The following is a 24,514-nucleotide window of genomic DNA, read 5'->3' as shown; positions in this document are numbered from 1 at the left end:
TAAAGATATTTGCTATTTGGAAGGAAGATATATCAGCAGGAAGGAAGCACAGGCCAAGGTTTTCTTCACAGCACAGCTATGACATGAGCAGCACTTCTGGTATTTTTATTTTAACCTTAGCCTTCTAAGTAATTTTGCACTTGAAAAGGTCAATGGAACAAGCTGTGATTTTTTGTGGCATATTTTCTTCGTGTGGCTTATCAAGTGTTCTCACTTTGTGCAGAAATGTGGTTCGAGAAGAGTCACGAACACAGAATCTTTGGAGTGTTTTTGTTGATGTTCCTTTCACCTTTCTCATCCTTGAATCTGACAAAGTTCAGTGACTACTTGTGTTCTTTAGACGGTTTTTGGCCGATACGATAGGAGTTTCAAACCAACAACTAGCTGTTTAAAAAGAAATCCAGCTACATACCACCTGCAAACATTTGGATTCAGATTTGTTTTTTTGAGTACAGTGATCCACCAGTGTTATTAACACAACCAGGGCATTTAGATTTAAAAAGGATTTTCTGAACCATTTGGTTTATTGTCCAAATTAGAGCCAGACAGATATTATTAAGGACATATCAGTATCTGTGTATATGCTGTCTGACAGATTTTTCACACAATATAAAATGCAGAAAATGTTGCTTGGCATGATGTTTTATTTTTTTAATGTAATGTGTGTCAGCAATTGACTGATATGAACCGTAATTATGTTTATTTGGCTCTTCATTTTATTCCTATTTATTCTTTATTTTCTCAGTTGTCATTTTATATAATCGGCTGACAATGTAGTACATTGTTTGTATAAATATGTGTAATAATGTTAAGTGTTATTCAATAAAGTTTTATGATTGGGGGCTACTTTCTCAGAGTATATCTGCCACCATATTGGTTATTGATTAATTATCAGCATCGTATTTTGGTTGGGCTCTAGTCCAAGGTCTAGTTTTGGGAAATTGTACTGTCCAAGTTTTGTTTTTACACAATGAATTGGTTCAAGTGAGGACCATGCTCATCACAGGGACTTATTAAGATGTCCTGTGGCGCCCTCTAGTGCTGCTGCTGCAGAACAACATCACATTCAGCTGCAGATTCAGTCAACCTGTGACTAAAAGTCTCCATCCACATGCTGCTGTAGATCTTTGCAAACGTTGCCATAAGTCCGTCTCTTTGCTTCCTCAGATTAAAGATTTGTGTGTGTGTGTGTGTGTGTTTTTAGTGAAGGAGGAGTGTGTGTCAGAAGAGGAGGAGGAGGAGGCGGAGGCGGAGGCAGACACTCTGGTGGATGAGATCCTCCAGCAGGGAGACACAGCCATCATCTATCCTGAAGCCCCTGAAGATGAGCAGAGTCCAGCAGAGACAGGAGGTGCTGATGAAAACGGTAACTTTAACACTGCTCACTCATTTCTCTGTCTTTCATGTGAATTCTCATCTTGAATCAGATTTCTTAATAAATAACTTATTTTTCTCATGTTATGATTTTTTTCTTATGTGATTATAAAACTGTCACATCACTGGATAAACAAATAAACAGTATGGCCACTAATTCAGGTATTGTTTACACTCAAGTAGTTCATAAATGATTATTAATATTAGAGCCCGACAGATATATTGGTTGACAGATATTATCTTTATCTGTGTATATGCTGTCTGATATGTGCCATTATAAAATCTTTTTTACACAATATATAATGCAAAAAATGTAGCTTGGCGTGATTTAGAAATTGTGTTCACTATTCATTTTTATTATAATTATTATTATTTTTTTTTTTTATATTCAGCAAACGACTGTAACTAAACACTAGTTATGTTTATTCAGCTATTTATTTTATTCCTATTTATTCTTTATGTTCTCAGTTATCATATAGAATCAGTATCATTATAGAATTGGCTGACAATAAAATACATTTTATTATATTTAACATTATTATAAACAAAGTTTTATTTTTGAGAAAGTAGCTCTTTGGGTACATTTGCAGAGTGGTGAATAATAGTGCACAATCCACATAAAAAATATCTATTTGCATTCCAGCTCAAAAAAATACTATATCAGCAACCGTATCGGTTATCAAATCATGACTACTGGAAGCATTGAGCTTTTAAAAACAAATATTAATGGAAATTGCATTTTTAAAAATACTTTTCCAGAGATCCCCTAAATTGTACTGTTGTTTTACCGTTTCAAGTGTCAGTCAGGTATTATACACCATGCTTAGTACCCTGACCAAAAAATGGGATTTGTGAGAGCCCTGAGGTTGTGGCAACTCAACTAAAATAAAAAAAAGAAGAATAAAATGTGAAGCAGGCGTGACTGTCGAATCATCACTTCAGATAGTAAGAGAAATGCTTTGATTAGACGTTGCGAGGAGGGTTCAGAAGATATTTGACAATCTTTTGATGAAGCAAACTGTCAAAAGATGGCAGAATTTAAGCCTCGCTCTTCATGCACCTCTCCTCCTCCATCACAGGCACGCCCGATTCCTTCTCCCAGTTGCACACTTGCCCCTACTGCTCCCGGGGCTACAAGCGCAACGCCTCGCTGAAGGAGCATATCAAGTATCGCCACGAGACCAGCGAGGACAACTACAGCTGCTCGCACTGCAGCTACACCTTCACCTACCGCTCGCAGCTGGAGAGACACATGAGCCACCACAGGGGCAACAGGGAGCAGGTAACAGCAGGGCTCAGAGGCTTTAAACTGAGGGCTGCTGTAGGATGAATCAGATCATTCCTGATGAAACAGTGACCATAACGTGTTTTATATAACTTGGGGGTCCTTAACCATGGTATTATGTCAGTGAAATATAATTACTTTTCCAGACTGGTACCTGAGAAAGGTCAAATGGCACATATGGGGGTTCCAACAAGGTACCAGTAGGTGCAGTAGATTCTCAGAAAACCAACAAGACCCAGCATTCGTGATATGCACGCTCTTATGGCTGTGCAATTGGGCAATTAGTTGAAAGGGGTGTGTTAAAAAAAAAAAAAAACAGGTGTGAATCAGGTGGCCGCTATTTAAGGATGAAGCCAGCACTTGTTGAACATGCATTTCTCTTTGAAAGCCTGAGGAAAATGGGTCGTTCAAGACATTGTTCAGAAGAACAACGTACTTAGATTAAAAAATTGATTGGAGACGGGAAAATGTATAAAGAGCTGCAAACAATTATAGGCTGTTCAGCTAAAAATGATCTCCAATGGTTTAAAATGGAGAGCAAAACCAGAGACACGTGGCAGAAAATGGAAGACAACCAAGTCATTTCAGGCAGGAGGCAGAAAAATAGGCCTTGTGATGAAGAAATTAATTATTTAAAAATATATATATTATCCGTTTCCAAGGCTGGAAACGTCCCACTTATCTTCGCAAGTCTTATATTAAGGCTTGTTTGTTTTACTATGATTTATAATTCAGATTGCAGGTTATACTATGTGTATGTGCTTGAGAGAGATACATTTGGACCTCATATTTGTAAGATATTAATTTCCTCTTTTCCTTTTTTTGCCAGTTCCCTGTAACTTCAATTAGCCAAACTGAAACTGGATGCTATTATCTTTTTCTTTAAATGTGTTTTGGTTTTGTAACCTTTGGGCCCGCTTTCATGCCTTCTTGCGATTTATTATTATTTCTAAATCAACCTGCACCTGTGCAATCTGCACATCCAGTCATTAATGGAAACCTCTGCATAGATAATAACGGCTCCTTTTCACCCTTTGACCTGCAGTAAAACTGAAGAAAATGTAAATCTTTATTATTTATTATTTATTATTATTTATAGAAAGGTCAAAGCTTTTACTCAGCATTTCATTTAATTGTTCACCCTCATGAATACTAAATAGCTCATACAATGAAAAATGTATTCTTCCTACTTTATTTCTGTTGTACATCCTCTGCTGCATCTTCTCATCACCACACTATTTTTTGAATGTCTTTGTTTGTTTCAGCGTCACGTTTCCCAGCTGACAGGTGGTTCAGGAGGAACAGGTGGAACCCGCAAATTCAAGTGTACAGAATGTTCCAAGGCCTTCAAATACAAACACCACCTGAAGGAGCACCTGCGCATTCATAGTGGTGAGCTGCTGCCAAAGAAAAACACCTTTTTCTCACTCACACTTACACACAAACAGACCGAAGCCTGCAGCTGCGTTCACACTACCAGGGACAGAGAAACAGGCTGCAAGTCACTGTCGATGGAGACTGACGTGCTACAAATCAAACAGTTTTTTGTCTGTTTTTGCAATGTTGGTATCAGCACAACCTCACCTATATGACCTGATAATTATATCTCCACTTTGACTAACTGGATCAACCTTTTGAACACAAAAAAACAACAAAGAAAAACATAAAATCTGATTTTTTTTAACTTTCAACACAATCATGCTCAATAAAGAAATTTGTTGGTTGCAAATATAACATATAGGAGGCAGAGTAAAACCAGAGATAAGATCAGATATATTTAGTATACAATTATAGAACTAGATGTTATCCTCATTTACCTGTCATCATCAAACAAAAACTGGCATGAGAGTTTCAAGCCAGTACTTTAGAGGAAACTTGTCAGCAGGGCTCCACGCTGCTTCGTTTTTTACACTGTGACATCATGACGTAATGCAACGGCGCCTTTATGGGATCCATGAGGGTGACCTGCAACTTGACTGGTTGGTAGAGGCATACAACCACAAATTCTAGTTTTCTTGTTTATTAAACGATTGTAAGCTTTCTTTAATTGATTAATTTTTATTACAGATTCATGACCAGAACATCTTGACACAGTGCTGAGCTGCATCTCACATTAATCTCCAGATGCCCAGCTTTCAGATGATGTACACCACTTCTATATGTGACATCTACTGTTAACCTGCTATCTCCCCCTAAAAATCCACTGTCCACCACTCCCATTTATGTATAAAAGAGTTCCTAACACTAAGTGGTGCATTTGTTTCTGTTTTTTTTTTTTTTTTAAATAAAGCTTTATTTAGGCATGTTTTCACAATAGAACAGTGATGTTATACATACACATAACATACACATAGCAAGCAGGAATTTACTCATAGTTTTTCAAAATAATTTTGAAAGGTTGCCATGTTTTGGGCCTGGTTGAGTTTTTGTATTTTTTGCTCCCAAACTGATTTTGATCAATGCCATCCTCAGTTTCTGATCATGATATCGACATCAACATGAAAACTGACTCCCTGTGTCTCGCCCCCACCAGGGTGGTGAGTAACTTAGGGGTGATGGTGGATGACCGACTCACCTTTTCCAGTCACTTTGCCTCAGTTGCCCAGTCATGCCGCTTTGCACTTTACAACATCAGAAAAATCAGACCTTACCTAACTCAACATGCCACTCAACTCCTGACACAAGCTGTCGTCATCTCAAAACTTGACTAATGTAACGCCCTCCTGACAGGCCTGCCAGCCTGAACAGTAAAACCGCTTCAGATGATCCAGAACGCGGCGGCGCGCCTGGTCTACAACCAGCCAAAAAGGTCACATGTCACACCGCTGCTCATCCAGCTCCACTCTCTAATGCAAATCTCTAATGCTGGCCTACAAAGTCATCTCTAGTACTGCACCCAGCTTCTTGAATGCCCTGATTCAGACATGCTACCTCACGACCGTTGCCTTCTCCCAATGAACGGCGCCTGGCTCTGCCACCAGAACAGGGGCGTCCCTCTCCACCTTTAAAAAACTCCTGAAGACCCAGCTCCTCAGAGAGCACCTTCTCTCCTAGTGCCACACGACAATTCTACTCCATAATCCTCTGGAGTCCATGAAACCACCGGCACATTACTTCTTCGTGACGTGAAGACATAAAAATGAAGAAACATTGAATCTTGCCATCAGCTTCCCTCTAAAGTTCTGGCTTGAAACTCCATACCAGATTTTTAAAAAATTATATTCGGCCAAGTAAAACTGGAGATAATGTCAAATATATTTAGTATAAAAATATAGAACTAGATATTATCCTCATTTTACCTGTTATATGTTATATTTGCAACGTGTATTCATATTTGCAACATGTACGTTTCTGTGTGTGAAACCTAATTTTCAAGATCAGATTTTATGTTTTCCTTTGTTTCTTTTGGGTTCAACATATTGATCGAGTAAGTCAAAATTAAAAATTATTTATCAGGACATATAGGTGAGGTTGCGCTGAAAAAACTGATACCAACATGGCATGGTGAAGATTTTTTAACATTTGTAATGGACATAATAGCCCAAGATTTCAGAGGGCTAAAGAATTGTCACTAGCACTTATTACTGCACTAATGGTTCTTATTGCACTATACCTTGATTGTTCCCCTTTTTTCCTGTAAGTCGCTTTGGATAAAAGCATTTGCTAAATGACTAAATGTAAATGTAAATGATGTTTTTTTTCTCTGGGGAAAGAGACATGCAAAAACTGCACTTTAAATCTTGTGTTTACCAGAAGTGTGCAAGACTCTTCTGAAGTCATTCAACATGAAAAGAACATAAAGAAGTGGTTCATGGATGGAAGAAATCTAAGGGTCTATCTTAGTTGATTTGTCGACTTATCTATTGTTTTGGTCTTAGTGGAATGTTTTTGTTTTTTTTGCTTTGATGTCTGCAGCCTTTCGGTGTTTCACCATGACGCACAGCTGTCCAACCTGAAACACCACCGGTCTTATTTGTTTTGTCTGACATTTTTGCAGTTCCTTTCCTTCCACTCCTCCTTTTCCAGCCTCTGCCCAGGTGCAGCTGTGCATGCTGGGAGTCTGAGTGAATAGCGGAGTGAGTGAAGCGTGCAGTTGTTGCGTGTTTCTTTGTTCCTTCTCGTGGATTTACACAAACGTATTTTCCTTTCGCTGTTTTTGCATGACCAGGTAAGAGTTTATATCGTCTTAGTGGTTGTAGTTAACAAGCAGACCTGCAAAGCGACGTCAAGGTGAGCGAGCGGCCGCCTGCTCGATAAATTACGTCTGCAACACGAGGCGAGGCTCTCACCTGGCCCGGTGTGCAGATGGAGGCGGTGGTGCAGGCTGTAGTGGGAGATTTGAGGCTGTAGTGGGAGTTGCGGCCCACGATAGTTTGTTGCATGCTTCTTGCATGAACAAGGCGGTTTTAGAGTTCGTTAATGAGAATTAGTTTGTTTATAAGTTGCTGCTGTGCGCTGTGTTCGTCCAGGTGTCTCCTCTGGCAGCAACGTTACGGTCCACCATGTCCGCTGCTCCGCCGTTAATCCTGCATGAACTGCTGCGCACTGATTTAGGAAGTTGGCCAGCAGGTTTATGCCCAATCGGTTTTAGCTGCAAATATCCGAAGGGGTTTGTTGCACAGACGCCAGGTTTATATATTCCTGGAATCACACACTAAACTGTGAATCTGTAGTTCAAAATTCTGCATGAAGACTGATTCACATGTTGCACACTAGCGCCCTGCAGGTGACCTATTTTGTGCAAAATCTTCAGTTTTGAAACCAAAATCTGCTACCCCGTATATAGGTCATTTCATAACTCGATATATATATATATATATATATATATATATATATATATATATATATAAATAAGAGAGAGAGACGGACAAGTTACATTTTAACAATTATCATAAACAATTAAATACAAATACAGCTATCACAACAACACTGAAGGAGACTTATAAGGAGCAGTCACACCGAACAAGGGAAGAGGTTTCTTTGTCCTTTAGAATAGATTTAAATTCACCAATTGTGATCAACTCAGACAATTTCAATTCCTTGTGCAAATTGTTCCATGATAAAGGGGAGGTGTAACTGAAAGCTTTTTTTTTTTTTTACCTAATTCAGTTCTCACTCTAGGCACCAGCATCTGTACAATGATTTGCGAGCATAGACCATAATATAAAATTAAAATAATCTATAATAAGTCTACATGGAATGACCACATAGCACAACCTATGTTTGTATATTGTGCTATTTAATCACTTGAAATTAAAAGTATTTTATCATTTAATTAAGAACTTAGTTTTTATTATTTTTATTAATTTTGCACCTGACTGTTTACATGCATGCACACAAGACCAAGGTTCATAGTGCCAAATACACAGGGGTGTGTCCAAAAGTGGAACGCTATTAAACAATAAAGCTAAATGAATAACAAAGAAAATCCTGCAGACTGCTGTTGAAAGTATTCCTCTCAGTTGGAGTTCCAAGTCGACCTTTACACATTATTCTCCACCATTATTATGCAGAGAGAGCCATTTCCTGAGCTGTGTGCTCTATTGTATTCTGAGCTAATGGAGCTTAAAGGTTGGAGGAGGACTGAGTGATATGGTATCCTCTCAATATAGGACAGATCAAACCAATAACAGCATTTATCATTATATGACATTATGTACACTGGATGAAATGCTTGACATTAATAGTACTTATCAGTTAATTAAGAACACAATGGATGAAATCAGTAAAACGTGAATTTGAGAGAAAAAATAAATAAAATGACTGTTTGCAGGCATGCAAATGCCTAAGATATATAGTGTGATCTTACTACACAGTAGGTACACAGGAGTTGAACTATAAAACTGAATGAATTAACATCCTGCACATTGGTATGGAAGAACACTATTCAGTTCATTTTAGTCAACATTTGGGTTCCAGGTGGACCTTTTACACGTTGTTTCCACTATAATTATGTAGAGAGAACCATCTCCTTAGCTGTATGCACTACTGTGTTCGTGGTAATGGAGCTTAAAGGTTGGAAGTGTTGAAGAGAATCTTGATTGAAACACTGGACAACACGATCAATTCTTGAAACAGCCTTGTGTAGGACTTTACCGAATAAGGTAAAAAAAAAAAAACAGATACAGTAGTCAATGGTTTGAACAAGCTGAATGAGACGAGAAGAATGTGACCAGAATGTTTCCAGTTTGGTGATGTTGAGTGTGATGCAAAAACAAACGGCACTCACTTAGTCGAATGTGATTAACAAACAAAACTTACAAATATTCCCTCGAAACTGGAGATATTATGATGTTGTTTGAATTTATACAATGTCATTTTGCATCACAATATGTTGATTATGATTTTAAATATTAATCAACTTATTTGAAAGGTGTGAAGTTTGTTTTTATTAACAGCTTTTGTCATTTCTCTGTGTGCCCCTTAGGTGAGAAACCATATGAGTGCTCAAACTGCAAGAAGCGATTCTCCCACTCAGGCTCCTACAGCTCCCACATCAGCAGTAAGAAGTGTGTGGGTGCAGCAACCACCAATGGCCTCCCTCGAACGTCGATCAAATCTCCCCCACCCACCACACAGACCACGCCGGTAGTAATCGCTCCAGCCCGCATGATTCTTAAAGAGAAGACTGAAAGCAAGCCCCTCCAGGAGCAGCTCCCCGTGACCCAGATCAAATCTGAACCTGTGGAATACGAGTGCAAGCCTGTGATGGCAGCACCGGCGACTTCAGCCGGTACCAATGGAGTGGTGAACGGAGGGACGGCACCGCCAGCTGTGGTTCCGGCTGCAACCCTTCCTCAGGGTGTGGCTATGGTCGTACCAACGGTTGGCCTCATGTCGCCCATCAGCATCAATCTGAATGACTTGCAGAATGTGCTTAAAGTGGCGATGGATGGTAACGTGCTCAGGCAGGTGTTGGGTACAGCTAACGGGGTGGTAGCGCAGGGGAAGCAGGGAATTGTAGTCCAGCAGCCCCAGCAGCAGATCATTAGTCTGCCGGCTTTTGTGGATCACGACGGAACCACAAAGATCATCATCAACTACAGCATCAGCCCTGCAGCCGCCACCACTGCCACTTCCCAGCCTGCACCGCTTGTTGCCAAAAACAATCCTGACCCAACTCCCACTGTCACCACTGCTGCAGCGCCCACCCCCACCAGGACGGATAAACCCTCAACCCCAGAGGTGGCCGACCTCTCCCTTGTTAAGGCAGAGCCAGAATCAGTGGACATCACAGATCCGGAGACAGAGGCGAATGCACAGACGCAAACGGAAACGGTTAAATCTTCAGCAGCCCCAAAAGCTCCGATCCCAAGAGGCAACGGCACCAGTACATGTTTACTATGCGATGACTGTCCAGACCACCTGGAGGCGTTACACCTCCTCCAGCACCGCAAAGCAGCTAATGGGGAGGCCGTTGACTCTGCCGCTTTGGACCCCTCATTCGCCGATCTGCTAAGTGAGGCGGGGGTGACGCTGGAGGAGCCCCCTGTAGACGACCTCCTGTCACTCCTCAAGACCTACTTCGCCTCCAATGCCAACCCCAGCGAGGTGGAGCTGGCAAAGATCTCAGAGTCCGTCAGTATTCCTGTGGAAGTGGTCCGAAAGTGGTTTGCCAAGATGAACTCTGGGAAAAATGTGCGCAAAAACCGCAATGTTGCTACAGCGGTTTCCAAAAAGACTGAAACCGCCAATTCAGAGGATGCCTTGAATCAGAATGGAGAGGCAGAAGAAGACAGCTCCGAAGAAACATCCAACAAAGCCTCGTCAGAATCTGGTAGTGGTTCTCCGTCAGACTCTTCACCACTAAGCCTCAACACCGGGGACCTCGTCATCGTTAAAAGCGAGCCAGAAGACCCAGACGCCCCAGACTCCCAGGCCGAGCCGCTTGACCTCTCTCTTCCTAAACATATCGCTGCAGCTCTGGAAAAGACCGCGCCTCCCGCCAAGCAGCAGGAGCAGCCCCTGAACCTGACCTGCCTGAGGAAGGAGCAGCTGGGGGGTCGTACCATCTACGTCACCACGCCTCAGACCGGAAGACCTGTCAACATCGTCACTACCGCACAGCTGCCCACGTTAGTGGCCATCGCTGGTCAGGGCACGATGGGCTGTCTCAGCGCCATCAACACCACGACGAAGCGCACCATCCTCATCCCTCAGCTCACCTACACCTATGCCACTACGGCCGGAAACGCCACTGGAGCAAAGACTGTCGTACTGAACGGCCATAAGGTTGGTAGTGTTCAACATTATCAAACAACCTTTGCTCTGTGGGCCTTTAGTCAGGCCGATACCTTCCGGTTGGGTTGGTTGGTCCATTGATAAATTGGTATCCTCTCATTGGTCAAGAGCTGGTGTTACTTTTACAAGGTTGTCTGTCCACCAACACCAGGCGCTCTTTTGATGCCCAGCAGGGAGAAGTAGAGCACTTTGATAGACTTTTTTTTTCACCTTAGAGGCAGCTCATGTGATGGTTGGTCTTCGTGGTATTTTTTCAAACTCCCTTCACTGTGATTGAACAGTTGGGTGACAGTAACCTTGGATGAAACAGCACTGCTCGTCAAACACTTTTAGAACAGAAATAAACACCATACATGCAGCGCTCAGTGCAGAATACATGCTTGGAGTGTGCTCCCATTGCAAAAGATAAAAAAATGTGCTTGCCTCTGGGAAAAAGACTTGGTGGATAGACAACTCTGGCAAGCAGAGTGTGCGCAGTACACTGTGGCTGATGGGTTATCTAGAGATGAATCGGTTGAAACAAAGGTATAACTACAGTCTTTTCTCCTATTTATTTGCACATTTTAAAGAAAAGCCATTGAAAAAGTAAGTTAACACAAATTAATGTGCAGGTGAGGTAGAAACCCACTACGGGCTTTTCTAAAGCCCTCACTGAAAAGAGAAGAAAATATAGAAAGTAGAAAAATAAAAAAAACTAAGCAACACAAATTATCCGTTTACATGCCTTAATTTGAAATGTCTAATCATATTTGAACTGCGGTTTAGCTGTCAATAAAAAGCACAGCACTATTTAGAATTCCAAAAATCAATAGATTTCTAGATTCCACAGTCCAAGATTTCGTCATGTTGACTACAGCCACAGAGTTAAGAAAGCCTTTTATTAAGCCCTTATATCTGTATATACTATTTTAAACAAGCTCCACAGTATGTGGGGGTTCAAACACGGACTATTGAGCTCATTTTCACTCCACACATGGCATTGAATAATTTGACCACATTGATAAATGTCAATTTCAGGAGAAGAGTGTGGACAGCAGCCCCGACAGCGTCTCCGTGGTGGAGGAGCAGCATCGGGACTCACATTCGCCCATAGTGATGAAGAAGCGGCGGGTGGAAAACGGCGTGTACCCATGTGACCTTTGCTCCAAAGTCTTCCAGAAGGGCAGCTCCCTGCTCAGGCACAAATATGAACACACAGGTATGCTGCTCAATCCTCTCAGACACAGGAAAATATTAACCTGGGTATAATTTATTTTACGGTCATGGGGGCATACGGTAAAACAGCATGTGTGTCAAAACCATCAGGATTAAACCCAAAATGCTCCCAAACAGGGACTGCAGCGTTTTAAAAAAAAGAAAATTAAAATTGACTTTTTATTTCCATTTAACATCAGATATGTTTTCAAAAGTGTTATAAAGATATAAGCCTTTATGTATGTCTTAAATTAAATAAATAAATTCATGTCAGAAACAGAAAAGGAACAGTGAAAAGTATAAAACGTGGTTGTTATATTTCTTTACCAACTCATCATAGGTGTGTTAAAATAGAGTCAAATACATGAATACATCCAATTTATAATTAACATATGCTCTGATCTTCTACATTTTATAAATCCATCCGTGCATTTTAATGTCAGGCTCTCCTGTAATGTCAGTTTCCTTGTAAGGTCCTCTTTACCTTCTACAAGCAATATATTTAATAAATATTTGCTTCTTTTTGTCCATTCTTCAGGTATGAGTCCAAAAAAAGATTGAGAGATTTAACTTTTAACTGTCCTGTAAGTTGCCGTGTTTAACCAGCTGTGTGTTTCACCCACAGACTGTATAACAGGAGTGAAAATTACAGAATCCAGTTGTTGCTCTTTCAAATCTTTTTTAAATACCCTGTTATACTGTAATACAGAACAAACATGGAATAAACACCCAAACACCATGTACTTAAATTTGAATATTGTATAATTCCAGTTTATTGTATTCAGCATGGTTTCTGTTTTCCTCTTTTGGCCCAAAGGTAGTTCTAGTTTTCCAGGCTGTGAATGTAACATCATCTCTCATTAAATATGTTAAACACGGATGTCAACTCTGAGTTTGTACATTTACAGAACAGCTGCCCTATAAAAAGTTTATCCACATGAGACTCTTGAGGTGAAGTTACTGCTGAATTTTTCCCTCAAGCTCCGCTAAGAATCACACTGGAATGCTGTTATTATTAACAATGGATGGTTCAGCCTTGACATCATCCACCTGAACACATACCACAGACATGAAATCACAAGCTCAGCCTTACAGTTTGTTTATTCAAAGTGCTTAAAAGTTTATTTTTCTGTATAAGTGAGTCATCAATTTGCCAGTCTAGTTTTTTCTAAACTTTAAAACTCATGTTTACCTTCACTTCAACACTTTTGCTTCCTTTTTAACTGAGTAAAGAGAGCATGTTGTTTTAACCCTCTGAGCCCCAGGCTGTTTCAAGGCGTTATGTGATCCTGTCAGCAGTAAGGGGAACTCAGAAATCTTCATAACTGAGAAGCTGGAACGATACAATGCTTGACTGTTCCTTTTCCTTTAGTCAATCAATTTATCCCTAATTGTAGAAATTTTTAAGACATTAAAATAATTTCTAGGGAGAAAGAAGGAGACTTGAGTCTTAAAAATACAATTTTGTGTAGCAGAAATATTACCTCTTTTCAACCAAGGCCGCTCAAGGGCCGGAGCCTCTTGAACCAGTTCTTGACTGCCAAAGAACCATTTCTCAGCCAGAGAAACTGGTTCCAGAGAGGCCCCAACGAACCATAAACCACTTACATCAGGGGGCTGGGGGCGGGATTATCATGACAAACTAAAACATGCATCTTTCCTTTTATTTTATTTGTTTACCTGCTATGTGATTGACACGGTCTTGTGTTGCTTACAACAAAGTCTAACATCAACATCTTACATTCAGTGTTGATAAGAACATAATAGCATTCAAGATGAGCAGGACAAATGTGTTGTACATGTTGTGTTTGGATGCTAATGTAGGCTCGGAAAGCCAGAAACAATTGTAAAGAGACAATATAGTCCTCCATTGTTATTATACTAAACATACACAGTGATGTAATGACGTGGCTCTAGAGCCTGTGGAAAAGCAAGCGGGTTGTGAAGCTGCAAACCAGCACCAGTCCAGCAAAGAAACTAGGTTCATGTTGGATGAAAAGGGGTATTTGTGACCCCTTGTGGAGGGAACTAAATCCTGAAGACTTTTAATGAGCACTTAAATACTTGCACTTCACTTGAGTGTTTTGAATGTGCTCGATAATGTATTTCTTCCACTGCAATTATCAGTTCTAAAGAGATGAATCCCTTTTTGACTCTTTGTTCTATCATCTGCAGGAAAACGGCCCCACGAGTGCAACATCTGCAAGAAGGCCTTCAAACACAAGCACCACCTGATCGAGCACTCGAGGCTGCACTCCGGTGAGAAACCGTACCAGTGTGATAAGTGTGGGAAGCGTTTCTCTCACTCCGGCTCATACTCCCAGCACATGAACCACCGCTACTCCTACTGCAAGAAGGACGGGCCGGTCTTTGGCTCCGCGTTGGGGTCAGGCAGGGCTCAGTCGGACAGTCGAACCACGGAGAGCGAGGAGGAGGAGGACGACGAGGCCATGTGCATGGATGACATCCGCGTCGTGCAGGTGGACGACGGCGAGTGCGAGATCTACGAGGGGAACTTCGAGGACGACGATGATGACGAGGAGGACGAAGAAGAGATCGAGGAGAAAAGCATGGACACAGACAAGGTGGACATCGTTTATGATGTGATGGAAGTCGAGGTGAGGGACGAGCATGCGGAGGTCGGAGAGGTTGAGAAAACAACTGAAGAAAAGGAGGAAGCGGCAAGTGCGGTTACGGAGGAAAAGGCAGACTGTGAAGCAAACACGGACAAAGGCATCAGGGAGGGGTCAGAGAGCGCCGAGCCCACAGAAGAAGCGGTGACAGATGCCAAATAAAGGATGGAAAATCTCTTCCGGGACAGCTCAAATGCCTCGGTTACTAGAGTCAAGTCAATTAAGACAAAACCGCAGAAAAGTCAAGAAAGTCACGGCGGTTGCCTGCTCTTAACGGTCCACTACTGTGTACAAAAACCCAGGTGTGCCTGAACTTGAAAAAAGAAAAATCAAAACAAAACAGTGACTTTTTTTTTTCTTGTGGAAATGAAATATCAGTGTTAAAAATTGTTTATAGAAGTACAGATTTTAAAGCAAACTCCCATCAACTTGTTAGACTTGTTACTGAGACATCCCAGGTTGTTTTATTGTTTGTTTTCATTTGGTCAGTGTTACTAATCTTGTTCTTGTTTGAAAACATTTTAACCTGTAAAGATGAGAAAGATTTCTATACCTTTTTATTGCCAATGAATTTTCCTAAATCAGTATTTTATTGAGTTCTACGAACAAAAACCTCTGCACTACAGTATTCCTGGTTTACCTATGGATACATGCCTCATGCATCGTATGCCCTTCAGTGTTATATACGTACACTAGCTAGCAAGATGTTGTTTGTGTTAGTCTTAGTCTTCGCTAGCTAGCATTACTTTTGTTTTCAGTTTGACTGTTAGCCTTAAGGAAAACAAAGTATTCTTGGGGAGGGTTGTGGGCGGGATGGGGAGTCTGGGATGAGAAAGTGGCTTCTGAACGCCATAACCAAATTAGTCCTATCAGGGAAGGTGGAGTCACAACCTTAAAGCCAGCATCAGGCGCCTGTGTTTCGCAACCTGGCGGAGCCCGTACGGGAGGAGACTGCCCCTCGCTCGGCTCAGCTGTGGCTCCAAAAACACAGGCGCCCATTCTTACCAAGCTTCTCCTTATTTTGGTTCTGAGTCAGTGTTTCAGTGTTACTAGCTTATATATGAAGTCATACTGTACGTGAAGGAACAGGGCTGTTCCCTGCTCCGCCCCGATGCCTCCAGCCTTATGCAAGACCTGTGTGCTGTTAAAAGTGCCATTGAACAGTGTTATTGTTTCTTTTTCACACATGTAGCCAGTATTATGTCCCGTATTATGTTACTTACACAAGACCCATATTGACTAATGTTTGTCGACTTGCACAGAACAGCTCATTTGTTACAATTTCTCAAAGACTAAGATTAATTCGAATATTTTGAAGGCTTATGAAAGTATTTGGACCACATGTGAAAGCTGGGGGAACTCAGTATTAGGTCTTTAACTATTTTCGTTGTTATTCAGCAATTTTTGATTCATCGATTAATTGTTAATGCCAGAAAATTAGTGTTAAAGGCTGGATATCATTTTCCCAGAGGCCAAGAATTTAAATATCTCATGCCTGAACAGAAATCTAAAACTGAAATATATTCAGTTTACAATTGTAAAAAAAAAAGAATAGAAAGTCAAATGAATGTTGGAAGGAATGTGCTTGAAAAATGACATTAGTTATCAACGAAGGTGCTGCTTGTTGTTGCAGCTCAACAAACTAATCACTTACAGTGCATATTTATAAATTATATATGCCTTTGGTCCTGATAATTATAGTTGCATATTTTAGACTTTTTTAAAGATATTTACTGTTGAGGAATACTTTTCAGTTGTCTGAGTTGCTCAACAGTGCCCAAAATCTTTAAATTGTAGTTCACGAATTATAGTCTAAAGTGAAAAAAAAAAAAGTCTTTAAGTATAGAAATGTGTGGGAATCATTGAGAAGTCCCGACTGAGCTAACCTGTGGATATAAAATGCCTTGTAAACTTGAGAAAAGTCAATTTCTCGTTGATGTTACTGTTTTGTTTAAAATGCGAGTTAATATGTTGGACTTTACGTCACAAGTCAAAAGTCAGAGTTTTTGAAAATGTTTACATAAGTGCTTAAAGACAGAAAACTTTCCCTTTCTGCAGATTCAAATCTTCAAAAATAAATGCAGGGAATGTGGTTCAACTCCAGCCTGACACTCAAAGAAATAAAAAATATACAAAAACAAGATTTCAAGTAAAATTGAGACAGTAAAATTATGAATTTAGCCAAACTTGTGCACTTATTTTCAGATAGATACAATTTTAAAAAGCTGTCGGGCACTTCAGGTAACAAACGTTAGTGAATGTGGTCTCAGTCAAAGTGTTTCAGTTGGTTTTACCGAACAGTGTTTATATTAGTCTGTTTAAATTTTGTTCTCATGTGTGTCCTCTGTATGTTTTTTCAACAATGGCAGTATTAGAACCCTTTTCACAGATTAAAAAAATGTACCTGTTTAGTTTTTAGAAGACTTTTTTATATTTATGTGTCTTATTTTTATATTTTCTTTTAATGGTTATTTATTACACATTGTAGTGTACATTACTGTAGTTTGAATTGATACAATAATATATTTTAGTATGAAAAATAATCTCAAGACAAACAAAAAAAACCCAAAATGTGGTTCTGGGAGCTGAAGTTTGTTTTAACAAAAACACATAAAAAGATAAAACATGTATTCTGTAAACATGACTTCTGTTTTAAGCTAAAAAAGAAAAGAAAAAAAAGACAGGAATGAAGTGAGAAATAGAAACTGTTACATGTGCATCCGCTCTTTGCGTCGTTATGAAGCTACTGAATTCTAAAACTCTGTGATTTTAAAAGCATGAGTCGTCGCCGTTTTAATGAAGGATCTTGTTATGAAGCCTCCCTTTTTGTTTCGAAGCCAAACTTAGATCGTCCCGCCACCCTGTTTTCTGTTCTGTGCCAACTTGTTCCATTGTACTGTCGAAGGCTGCATATCCTTTGTCCTGTCCTCACCCTTTGTAAATCCACTGTCTTTTTGTATTGTTTTTATTTTAGTTTTTTGCTCCATTTTTATGACTCCCCATCACAATAAAAATATAAGACAGCATTTATGAGTTCACTTGTTTTACTTCTCTGCTTTCTACACCTGTTTCAAAACAGAATGCATCTAATTCAGAGTTTTATCAACAAACATGAATCTGCCTGGGTAGGTTTAGGGACAGGAGTAGGGTTGCAAAAGTCCAGGAATTTTCATCGTTGGAAACTTTCCATGAGAATAAACAGGGAATTGACAATATTGAAGGTTGGCCCTTAACAGGGAACTTAAGTTGAGGAAATTATATTTTAACATAATCTTGACTTAACCAGATTTCATGCAAATGCATTTGAATATCTGCTATTCCTCCATCACATAGCACACTGCTTCCTGCAGGGCCACCGAGGCCACGCCCCTTGCTGAGACCACACCCTTATAAGCACTGTATTCCTCCATCACATGTTCAATTCTATATTTACATGTCGAATGGGACTTTTTGAAGGAAAAGCAGCTCTTCATTTTTTTCATTTCACATTTTGAATGAGACTTTTGGGGGATTTAATATTTAAATCAGTATTCATGTTTTTGTTCTTCAATGAAGTAATTGATTGTCCAATTAAATAATTGAGACAGTTCTACTTACAAATAAATCTGTTGGGTTGTTTTTTAAATTTTGAGTATTTCCAAAATTCCCAAGCTTAAATTTTATACCCCATTGCAACTCTAGTTAGGAGTAGACTGAAGTTTTAGCTAAAGCTTTGAACTGTAAGGCCAAAATATCTGTATGAGGCTTCATCTGAAAGGCAGTTTCTGCAGTTGTGCTTGTTTAACATGGCTAAAACACAACCAAAACTACATCAGTTAAAAAAACACTTCTTTGGTCTAACCCTACCTGCTGGTGGGGTTTAAAATGTTAAATATATTGTCTTTGCACAGTTTATTAAAAATACTTTCTCACACTGTAGCAAATTATCTTGCACAACAGAAATCAGAACATTTGTTAAACCAGATTCAACATTCTTGTTCTTCTTCGACATTTGTTGTAGACATATTAAAGTCAAAGGTTTTTACTGAAAGAATTTTCTCTCAGATTTTCTCTTTGATCACTCCATAAATCAATCAGCAGTCATTAAAAAATATTATATAAATTATACATTTTGGGGAATGATTTATGCTCTAATCCCTCTGTGAACCCTCTGTAAAACCCTCAGAATATAGATTAATAGACCAGAAATCTCCATTTCAGGAGCACTTACTTGAGAAATGTAAGAGAATGAGAAAAAAAAAACTTGCACAACAGGTGGAATTGGATTAAAAATAATGCCTTACATTAGTACAATTCATTTTGTATTGCCAGCTTCCTGAAATGCTATGCTTACAAATGCAAACAACACCTAATCAGGATTCGTACGGATCATTTAAGGGATTTACCAACAAGAAAACATAAGATGACCAAAAAAGTGAGGAGGAGATTTCACACTGAAAGCTAAATAAAGATTTGCCACCAGATGGTGCTAGAAGACCACCAAACACAGTTATAAAAACTAGAAATTACTGAAGTCTGCCAAAAAACCCCAACATGATAGCTCTGACTTCTGCTCTGTTAGTGATCATTTATTAAATAACTATGATATATCCCTGGGTATTAACTTGTCCTGAGAGTTTGGAGCTCAAATATAAACCCATGAAATGTAAAAAATCTAATTGTTCTCCTTTGGGAAAATGACAGATCATCTTTGTAGCTGATTTCAGGGTGCAAATGTTATTAATGTGCATCTTGAAGAAAAAATAGTGATAGTCAAGTGGAGCAATTACAAAGCAATCAGGGTTTTTTTTCTTTGAACAAGCAAGAAAAAAGATGTATATCAGCATGTGTGAGATTCAAGAGAAGTAGTGTTTCTTGCCTGAATTCCCTGCAGTGATTAGAAAGATTGGAAGCAGCTTCTTAATGGGAGAAAACTCTCCTTATGTCCAGGTAATGAAAATGTAAAGCACCTTTACCCAAAGCAATCTGCTGCACAACGTTATAGTGCGAGTTGTTTCTGTGTAAATGGACTTAATATAGTTCCAATGAATATTCATGATGCACCTGATGGTGTTTTGTTCCCTGCGTACCAACAGGCCTGTGTGCAGTATGCAGGAAGTTGTTGTTTTTTTATCGTAGAAGCAAAAAAAAAAAAAACCCACAACAGGTGATTACCATAAAGACAAGCATTAGATGGAATGGGAAGATGACTTGGACTTGATCCTCTTAACTTCTCTAACTTTCTCTTAAAGAAAATACTTTGATAATTTAATGTCAATCAAAAAGGACTTACAACTCTATTTGGTGCAAAAGTGGAAGGTTTCAAAGTAATTTTTTAGGTCCTGATGTTTTAAAATCTACTAAAACTGAAATGCTGCTCCACTCCCTCCTCATTCATTCAGGGAAAAACTGACAGACTTCCAGTGCAAACATTGTCTTTTAATCAGTCCTGTGTACAATTAAAGCCTCTAAACACATGTAGTCCGCCTGTACATGTGTTCTGACTTGTGCTTCCTGATTAGACCGCTTCTCAGGACTGTTGACATCTATCTAAGATGTGTTTAACAGGGTGATTTTCTTGCCCCTGTAGGTGCAGGAGAGTTGGGGAGATGTTAGAGTTTGGAGTTCTGCAGGAGTTGCATGTCTCCAGAGTCCATTTTCAGGACAGTCTGTAGATTTTTAGAAAGACATGCATGGTGATTATTGCTTTGATTTTGAAACATCAAACTTCTTAAGGACACAAAGTTAATAGTTTGAAATGCAGCTTCCAAATTAGAGAACCACATGGTCAGGATTTTAGGAACACAAACATACCCACACAAGCCTAAATTGAAACAGATGTTTGAATGCAGGAGAGCTCAAGGGTTATTGAAATACTTTTATGGGTTAATCTATTGCTCCAAAAATGTTGTTCACCTTCTGGAATGACTACTGCAACACACTTTACTCAGGTGTCAGCCACAAAGCCCTCTCTCGTCTGCAGTTAGTCCAGAACGCCGCGGCACGACTTTTAACAGGGGCCAAAAAGCGGGAACACTTTGCACTGGCTCCCTGTTAATTTTCGTATTGATTTTTAGATTTTATTGTTGTTTTTTTTAAAGCTTTGAATGGACTGACCCCATAGTACATCAAGGACCTCATCCAAATCTAGACTCCAGTGCGTGAATTGAGGTCCGAGGGCCAGCTCCAGCTGGTGGTGCCTAGGGCCAGACTTAAAACCAGGGGGGACAGGGCTTTCTCTGTGGTGGGCCCCAGACTTTGGAACGCCCCATCCTCCATGTCCCAACAGCCCCCACGGTGGAGTGTTTTAAGTCTCGTCTTAGGACCCATTTTTATTCCCTGGCTTTTTATCTTTGCGTGAGTTTTGTGGTCCTCTGTGTCTTTTATTTCTTTTACTACGTTTAACTACGTCTCATTTCTTTTACTACGTTTAACTATGCCTTTTATTTATTTTACTATATTTATCTGTTTGATTTTATTGTTTTATTTATAGCATAATTTTAGATTTATAATAATAATAATAATAATAATAATAATAATACATTTTATTTGATAGGGCGCCTTTCAAGGCACTCAAGGTCGCCTTACAGCATGGATAAAACAAAGCAGAACATTTTACAATTTGTTAAATAAAGATGAAAATAAGAATAGAAATACATTGAACCAATTACAATAGGATACATTATGCACTTATTTGATTATTTATTGCTTATTGTTATATGGAAATGTTTGTTTTATTGTTTTTATGATTCTATGTACAGCACTTAGACGTTTTTGTTGTTTAAATGTGCTATACAAAAAAAGTGGATTGGATTGGATTCTACAACGTATTCAGCTCATCTACACACCCAACGAGTCAACATCCGCCGGAGCGAAACAAAGCACCAACAACTGAGCTGTAATAAATTAATTATAACTCATTTCATGCCGCTGCAGTTTGTGATGCTGCACACGTAGAGATTTCTGTCAAAATGAGTTGATGCTCAGAAGTTCATCGCACCTGTCGATCAATGCACCTTCCTGATGCTGACGGAGGCTGTTTGGGTGACTGGAGTGGACAGGAAAGACAAGTCAACGACATGTTTGGCAGGGAACATTTTATACTTTGGCTTCATGTTTTTTACAGCACCTGATCCTTCATTTTCTGCCGTCATCCAATTCTGTCTTGGAGCTCCAGAATTAGCTTGTTTTATCTTAAAAACACAGGATAGAAGATTGGTATTGTGCATCAGCTTTGTATGAACATGCCCCCATTGTGGGACTAATAAAGGAATATCTTACCTTATGAAACCAGTAGTGGTGGTTAAATATTTAACTTAAAATCAAACCCCTACTACTAATACAATAAACTAACAAATAAATAAATCATAAACGTGAGCTTCATTTCAAACTCCAAGTACCCATTTATATCTTCTCTGGAGCTTTTGATAATTACACATGAACTTCATCAACAGAAATATTAGCAAATCTATGAGAACTAAGAAAAAATAACTTTCAAAAGTGTCAAATGGGAGGGCATATAAATAGCATGTTGTTTTAATGTGATGCTTTGCATGTCCTATTTAAGCGTTTTATCCTATTGTGTGTAATTTAACACCGTATTCCCAACTGCTAACATTCAGACAAGGGTTGCAGTTTTAAACATAAAAGCACTTGGTTATGGTAAGGATAGTTTGTACATAACTTAATTTACCTAACAAGGATCAAGTTTTTGATGTGAATATATCAACGCTGACTTATGGTTTCACATTGGACACGAAAAGCTGTTTTCTGAGTCAAACGTCTGCTTGTTTGACCCATCCTTCCACCCGACCTCATCCTTAAGCGGATTTATACTACATCACCTGCTGCAGTGTGAAATGACATGTATATGGAGAAAAATGCTGAGTGGCCACACACAATATGACATGGGAGTGTATCAATTTATCCATTGGCCACTTGTTGATACCAGGCTGGTCTTAAGCAGAGACCATGTAAAGGCAAGTGTTTTATTCTTTATCTGGAGTTTGATCAGCTCATACAGAGAGTTTTGCAGTGAAAATAAGTTTGCATAAGGGTAAGATAGTCAATGTTCTGAAAGGCAGGATGCACAATAGTAAACTGTTGAGGGGACAAAGACTGGAGAAGTGAGGACCACATGTTATATAGTGGAACAGTAGGGGTGATTGTCTATATCATTCCTGCTGTGAAGCGTCATTTGCTGGTGGAAAAGCTAAATTTCACCCCTGAGTGAGAGACCTGAATGGCGTATTGACTGGGTGGACATTAGAGGGGTAAAGCCAATGTCCACATCTTCTTTTCTATGTGTGTGTGTGTGTGTGTGTGTGTGTGTCCTATACCTTTTCTTTATGTTTTTATCATGACCATCCACTTGTCAAAAAAGCTTTTTTTCCTTCTCAGCACAGATGAACCCTTCAGTTTTTATATGTGTGCAGTTTTATTCCTATTTGAAGACCCCAGCAGAGTTATAGATTTTTTCCACCTGTATTAGTGTGTGTGTGAGGGAGAAATGGCAGAAGCCTGCTGAGGTTTGTCCCAGTGATTTGTTTGTCCTGCTGAATGAGTTTGCTGCCTGTCATTAAAGCAGTCAAGCAGGGAGAAACAGTCTGTCAGGAGCCCCTCTGAGGCTGTGCTGAGTTCAGCTCTCTGCCTGTCGTCGTCTGTGTCGAGCTGAATCTCTCTGCTGCAGACGGCGGCTCTACATTTGACTCCTGGTGTCTAATCGATGCTCTTATGCAAAGCAACGCACTCAAGTAGAACAGTGAAACAAAGATCTTAAATAAATCTCCAAGCAAGCAAGCAATAGTGCAGGGATAGCACAAAAACAAAATGTATTATCCCTGTATGCCACATGAGCACCAAGGGCTCAGAGGCAGCAGGCTTTGTAGCTTCTGGCTCCTTATTACTGCTGCAAACAAAATGTATTTCTCAGCAAGATTACGATTATAATATAACTGGATGTATGAAGTTTATGTATTCCATAAATCATTTCATAACCTTGCAAAAAAAAATCTTACGACCACAAACTCTCCAGCTGAGGTACACAGGATTTATCTAAAGCTGTAATTGAAGCATCTGCAGGGCTGATATTCAAGGTGGGAATTATTCTTACCTGGATCCTTCATTCCAGGATGGACCAGGGTGGACGTTGAATCGGGCTGAGACGTAAGTGAAACTATCTTCTCAAAAAACTACTGAAATAATAATTTAATTTCTTGTGTATGTGTGCTGGTTCCACTTTGCTGCCCTTGATTTACTGAGTGAATGATAAAGTTTCCCCATTGGCAATCATGTCCTCAATGGGCTTTTTAAAAAATTACCACAAATACAGAGTGCACATTTATTTCATAGACGGGTGCTTTATAGGTGAGTGGATCAAAAATACAGAGAACAAAGTTTTTCCTGTTTTAAAGTTAACAAACATGACAAAGGCAGAATGAATTAATGAAAAACTTCATCTAACTGCAGTGTTTCTTAAGCAGGACTTCTATGAGAAGCTTTTCAAATATCACCCATCATTATCTTGTATATGAAGTCATATAAACAAAAAGTTAATGGTTAAATAATAGCCAGTAGTTGTCATCTAGAGCACGAAATGCAAACATGAACATGCAAATATATTTGAATAATTATGCCGTAGACACTTTAAGTTAATAAATGAAGCATCTGTTGTCCCACTTGGTATTGATAACATTTTACAAATTAAAGTGTTTTATTTGATAAAAGTGGGCTCAGAAATGCAAAAATTACCTAAATTGTTTTTTTGTTTTCTTTTAAGAAATCAAAATGAGAATGAGGATAGTGGTCA

At 39.4% G+C, this 24,514-nt stretch overlaps 1 protein-coding gene across 1 annotated transcript in view; it reads left to right on the top strand.

The window, feature by feature from the left end:
* The window catches only part of LOC131980876 (zinc finger E-box-binding homeobox 1-like), an 82,850-nt gene extending 65,097 nt beyond the window's left edge, over nucleotides 1-17,753 (top strand). Inside the window, exons 3-8 of the mRNA XM_059345183.1 lie at nucleotides 1,205-1,366; nucleotides 2,454-2,656; nucleotides 3,925-4,051; nucleotides 9,087-10,891; nucleotides 11,918-12,098; nucleotides 14,270-17,753. Of these exons, the coding sequence (XP_059201166.1) occupies nucleotides 1,205-1,366; nucleotides 2,454-2,656; nucleotides 3,925-4,051; nucleotides 9,087-10,891; nucleotides 11,918-12,098; nucleotides 14,270-14,889 (3,098 nt within the window). The 3' untranslated portion in view covers nucleotides 14,890-17,753. The remainder of the gene's footprint in view (nucleotides 1-1,204; nucleotides 1,367-2,453; nucleotides 2,657-3,924; nucleotides 4,052-9,086; nucleotides 10,892-11,917; nucleotides 12,099-14,269) is intronic.
* The last annotated feature ends 6,761 nt before the right edge of the window (nucleotides 17,754-24,514 follow it).

The sequence above is a fragment of the Centropristis striata genome, chromosome 11, assembly GCF_030273125.1.
Source record: "Centropristis striata isolate RG_2023a ecotype Rhode Island chromosome 11, C.striata_1.0, whole genome shotgun sequence".
In the NCBI taxonomy this organism is placed as follows: Eukaryota; Metazoa; Chordata; class Actinopteri; order Perciformes; family Serranidae; genus Centropristis; species Centropristis striata.
Note: the sequence above shows the minus strand (reverse complement) of the source record. Positions and strands in the feature narration are given on the sequence as shown.